This window comes from Raphanus sativus, unplaced genomic scaffold (assembly GCF_000801105.2).
Source record: "Raphanus sativus cultivar WK10039 unplaced genomic scaffold, ASM80110v3 Scaffold4842, whole genome shotgun sequence".
NCBI lineage: Eukaryota > Viridiplantae > Streptophyta > Magnoliopsida > Brassicales > Brassicaceae > Raphanus > Raphanus sativus.
This window is the reverse complement of record NW_026620143.1, coordinates 1-5,555: the sequence shown is the minus strand read 5'-3', so window position 1 is coordinate 5,555 and position 5,555 is coordinate 1. Positions and strand designations below refer to the sequence as shown.

Sequence of the window (5,555 nt, the reverse complement as noted above, 5' to 3'; positions counted from 1 at the left end):
ATACTTGTACACTTCTCATTATTTAATACAAACTACAATTTTACGTTTGTTACTCTTAATCCAACTTTCTCATGAGAAACTTCACTCCAAAAAGATATTATAATGGCAAGAGTAAAAGTGATACTCACTGAAAAAAGAGGAAGAGCATGAGCGAACACAATCTGTTTGGACTATAGTTACGGTTTAGTTTTTCTTCTGCATAACTGGATGTGGGTTTGATTTATATCGTTCACACGTTATTTAGTTTATATCTGGATTAACCATCTCGGTCAACTCAAGAATAATATGAAAAACCATAATGTAAGGGAGTACAAGATTTTGTATGCCTTTTTACATTATTGTTTTTTTATAACTATAAGATAAGGATATAATAATTAAAATGGGTTTACATCTTTTTTTTTAAATCTTTTGGTTAAGGTTTGCCCATCTAAAAGTTGATACCAAACTAACCAAATAGTTGCTCCCATATCACCTTGAATACCTCTGTACCGTCGGGTATCACATGACCAATCTTCCGTTCATGATTCTTGTTAACTGGTAAACTTGGCAGCTTAGAGAGTCCAGATAAATGGAACTGTGTCATATCCAGTTGTGGGGCCAAGGCAGAAGGGAAAAGCTGAGAGGCCGAAGAGGAATAATGTGGCCTGCCCAATCCGAGGGTTTGATTGCTAGGATCTTGAGACATTGATGAACCAGATTGATTCTTTGTTCCAGATTTTTTTATGCGTTCAGGTGGTGGAGCGTGCTCATGTATCCCATCGTATGTAGCTACCACTAACATCATACTAGCTGCGCTTCTCTCCACATGTTTCGTCACCTTACACCCAGTGTATGTGCATCTGTAGTAACTCCTGCGATTACCATTTACCAATAAATATATGTATTTTTCCAAAGCGTCTGAATAGTTCTGAAGTGAAATAAATCAATTAGTTACCTTGGATTTGCATTCCCTGTGACAACTTTTTGACCATATTTTCTCCAGCGAAAACCATCGTCGGGATGGTCTTCTTCACTTTCCACCTGAATTATGACCATGTCGGTACCGTTTTGTCTTGTGACTCCCATCATGTTTGATACCACCATTTTTCTGCGAGAGAATTATGTAATTCAGGTAAATTTTATTATTAAATATATAAATTATTATTAAATAATTCAGGTAAATTTTATCAGGATGTAAAGTATATTATATATATTGATCACTCGAGTGGAACCTTTTCTTTCGGGATGAAGGTTCAACAACAACGTTGTGATCTTCGACTTTGTCTTTCTCATGGTTATATTCTCTGTCCATATCATCTTCTTCACCACCATTTTCAAGGGATATGTGGTTCATAACATCGGTTTCAACAACAACTTCAGAATAAGAAGAGGGGATTAAAGGAGCACCAATGGGACAAGCATTAGAATCATGAGATGTGATATAAAAAGACTCTTCCGTAGGAATATCATCAGAGCCTGTTTTACATGTAAAAGAACAATAACATTCGAAAAATCAAAACTAGAAGCAAACTAGAGACACTGAAAACTCTATTACCTCCTTGAGGATGATTGTTGTTGGGTATAATCATTGTTTGATCGCCGGCACTTGAAATTTGCACCATCTCCGGAGGCGCGCCATTAGGGATTGGACACGGAGGAATAATCTGGAAACATAAATTACCAAAGACAATAAACAATTAGGTTTATCATATATTAATACATATCACGTGTAAGAGATCAATCTTAGACTTATTAAAGACATTGTTACATGCCTGTGAAGAAGAGTTAGAGAATATATTTGGTGATTGCAACAATGGACTATGGAATCCTGGAGATATTACGAGGATAGGAGAAGGAACAAGAATTGGGTTCCTGAAAGAATTAGCAAATGGACTGATGCTCCCTATCTCGAGTGGTGGAATATCAAAACCTCGTCTTGCAGCCAAACTCTCGCGGAGACAACCAGATCTTTGCTCAGACTGAGGATTAGTTGATAAGTTGGTTTCAGGAAAGGTCTCGCTTATCGGATTTCGATCATTGTTGTTTTGATCCAGCATTGCTATTAGCCCTCTTATGTTAGGACTGGATAGTGGAGACAGATCATCCATAAAGTTTCCATCATAATCACTCATTTTTTTGGGGAGAAAACCCTGAAATGCCAACAAGAACCACAAGAAAAGATCGTTGAAAACAGAATAACTATATGAAATCCAAGTAATATAATGTGAAGGTGATATTATTTGGGAGATTTTAAATAATTGGAATAGTAATGAATCTTTAATCTATAGATGTAAAAGAAAAACCATTTTCTTCAAAAGGAAATTAGGTAATGTGTGTGCTGAATAGAAGGGAGAGGGTCATCTTATAGTAATAGATCTAACCATTTCATTTTGGTAACAGTTTTATCTGGTCAAACTTACGTCATCAAGATTTCAGCAATTCCTTAAGATTTTTAATTACCTTTTACTTCTTTTTTGTTTTTTTTATGAAATGTGTATACTTTGATCGGGTTTTATCATAAGAATACGGAAAGCTAATGATATTATTCAATATCCTATTTTTATCTTCCGGTACTCTATTTATATAAAAGGAAATAAAATTAATTTTTGGTTAAAAATAAATAAGTTCAGCCAATTAATTTGTATCAGATTATAACGATGTTTAAAAAAATTTTAGCACATGATTAGGTCTATATCTGTTTTACAATAAAAATTATAAATACATGTCTATTGTAAATTATTTAATTATTCGTCGAATCCAGGAGGTGAGCACTGTATTTTCTTTAAAGCTCATATGGCGATTATTTGCCAAAACAAAGTCGATGTGAGCCATCTGGGTGCAAAGGTACTTACTGTGTGATGAGGGATGCAAAGGACACTGGCCTAGGGTCTTGGGCATGGAGGAAGTTATTGAAATTTCGAAATTTGGCAAAAGAGTTCTTACTGATGGAGGATAAGGATGGTCGTACTGTGCGATTCTGGTCTGATTTGTGGTTTCCTAGGCAGACTCATTGAGATTGCTGGTGAGAACTGGCACACAGAAGCTGGGCATTAGAAGGGATATGATAATTTGTGATGTGTTAAAGGATGATGAATGGAGGTTTCGAAGATGTCGAGATAGACATATCCAGAGCTTGGTTGCTTACTTACAAGCGTTTCAGTTAAAGCTAGCTGATGGAAGAGATGAAGTGCTATGGAAACGAGATAATGGGAATTATGGCACCACATTTGTTTCCTGGGAAACTTGGAATCAAATCAGGCATCAAAAAGAGAAGTTTTCATGGAGTAAAATTGTTTGGTTCTCCCAAGGGGTGCCTCGATTCGCACTCATCACTTGGCTTGCAATTAGAGTTAGACTATCAACTGGTCATCGCTCTATTCGATGGGGTCAACCGCAACACTGCCTCTTTTGTGGCGAGCCTGCTGAGACTAGGGATTACATCTACTTTGCATGTCCTTATACTTTCACTCTCTGGCTGAAGATGGCTGGTAATCTGGTTGGGATCGATCCAGACCCAGACTGGACCACTACGCTGTCTAGACTGTCGACAAGGTCCTACGATCTTCTCACATACATCCTTCTGCGATTGGTCGTGCAAGTCACCATCTACTACATTTGGCGCGAGCGTAATGATAGGAAGCACCTTACCAGTAATAAGACAGTCGACCAGCTTGCAAAGTTGATCAACAAGACTGTTCGAAATCGTATCACTTGCACAAAGTACTCCACCAATCCGAAGTTGCATGGCCTGATGACTAGATGGTTCGCAGCTCATGTTTAAGTTAAAGATTTCCATTAAGATTCAATCTCTGAACTCCTTATAGCTGTACATATATTCTTTTACGATGATTAATAAATTTAAAATTTCATCAAAAAACTATTTAGTTATTTTTTAAAAATGTTTTACAATAAAACTAGAAGATATTATCAACAACAAAAAATTAACTAGATAATATATCACTGCGATGTACATTTATTAATCATTTAAAATTCTTTATTTAAAATCTAGACTTTAACTAGTTTTAAATCATGACATGTTCTTTATCTATAAATCACCATAATTTTATACTTATTAATATTTTCAGAATCGAAATGAGATATACTACCAAAGTTAAGTTGGTCTAGTGGTTAAGCCCCTTGGTTGCCAATAATGTAGGGACCATGGGGTCATGGGTTGGATACACTTTGGGAGGAGTCTCGCTTCCAGAAGAGAGTTATATTAAATGGTTTGGACCTTGTCCTAGGAGAAATATGGGCTTAGGCCTAGAACCTTCTGGTCATAAAAAGAGAAATTAGATATATTTAAATAAATTTTAAATCATGAAATTATTATTATTTATTGTCTAAAGAATATCACCATTAATAAGCAAAATTTAAACTATAAATAATATACTAGGCAGTATGAAGTTTTGTCGAACGTCTTCTCCATTTTGTATAGAAATTAAATCTTTACAAGCTGGCTTTTGATTCCATGGGGGTGATTGATTGGGTTGTAACTAGTGACTTTAGCTTTAATTTCTATCTACAATCACTTAAGTACCAATCGTGCTTTTAATCTATATTATTAAAGTTGTAGTACAAAATGGAGATGTTTGGATACAAGGATATGAGTATTAAAAAGAATTAAAGTGTTTGGAAACATGGATTGTAGTCTTTTAAAAAAAAAAAAATTTGTTTGGAAACAAAGATAGTAGTATTAAGCAAAAAAAAGTAAATGGGCTTAAGTTATTAAGTCCATTATAAAAAAATATTGTCAATATATATAAGAAAAATATAATACAAAGCCCGATTTGAAATACTAACTCAAATTATAGTTCTTATATTTCATACTAAGTTTTAAAAATATAATATATGAATTATTTATATAATGGTACGTATAAATATTATTAATTATATGATTACTTATATGATGGTACGTATAAAATACGATTAATTATATGATGAAAATATACGATATATAATAATGACTAATGATGGGTTTTCGGGTACCCATACGGGTTTGGTTCTGATCGGTTTTCGAAATCAAAGATTTCAGTCCTATTAGGATGTTTCTAAATTTTTGTTTGAGTTTGATTCGGATCTTTGCGGGTTTGGATAACCCATTTAAATTATTTTAAAAGTTTAAATCACTATATATTTTTAAATTTCTCAAAATCTTTAAATAAAATAATATAATACCTATAAATTTAAATAACATATGTTAGAATACCTAAGCTTAACATAACAGTTGGCTTGATTTAAAATTATGAATACAGAATCAATAATTATTTAAGTATTTTGGTGATTTGAATATACTTTAACTATTTCAGATATTTATTTTTGACTATCTATATATATTTTTAAGTATTTTAAACCAATTTAAAAGTATCATTTTTGATGTTTTATATACGCTAAATCTAAAAATAATTAATATATATAAAGTATATAAATCTATTTAGATAAATTCAGGTACAAGAATCCTTCGGTTCGGATTAGATTCGGTTCTTTAAATAACAAAATTTGAATAATTTGAATATTTATCAATTTATGTTGGGGTTTGGTACTATATTTTCGGATCGGTATCGGTTATGTTCCTT

General features: G+C 33.2%; 2 protein-coding genes across 2 annotated transcripts; one reads left to right on the top strand and one right to left on the bottom strand.

Annotated features, from left to right (window-relative positions):
* Positions 1-445: 445 nt before the first annotated feature.
* On the bottom strand, positions 446-2,111 carry LOC108837682 (probable WRKY transcription factor 10). The gene is made up of 5 exons (XM_057002279.1): positions 1,752-2,111; positions 1,535-1,643; positions 1,212-1,455; positions 935-1,087; positions 446-851 (listed from the first exon to the last, which is right to left on the bottom strand). Exons 1-5 carry the CDS (start codon positions 2,109-2,111, stop codon positions 446-448), a joined length of 1,272 nt encoding a protein of 423 aa, XP_056858259.1.
* Positions 2,112-2,772: 661 nt separating this feature from the next.
* LOC108838100 (uncharacterized) lies at positions 2,773-3,760 on the top strand. Its single transcript, XM_018611075.1, has 2 exons — positions 2,773-2,823; positions 2,981-3,760. The coding sequence occupies exons 1-2, from the start codon at positions 2,773-2,775 to the stop codon at positions 3,758-3,760; spliced, it is 831 nt and encodes a 276-aa protein (XP_018466577.1).
* Positions 3,761-5,555: the final 1,795 nt, after the last annotated feature.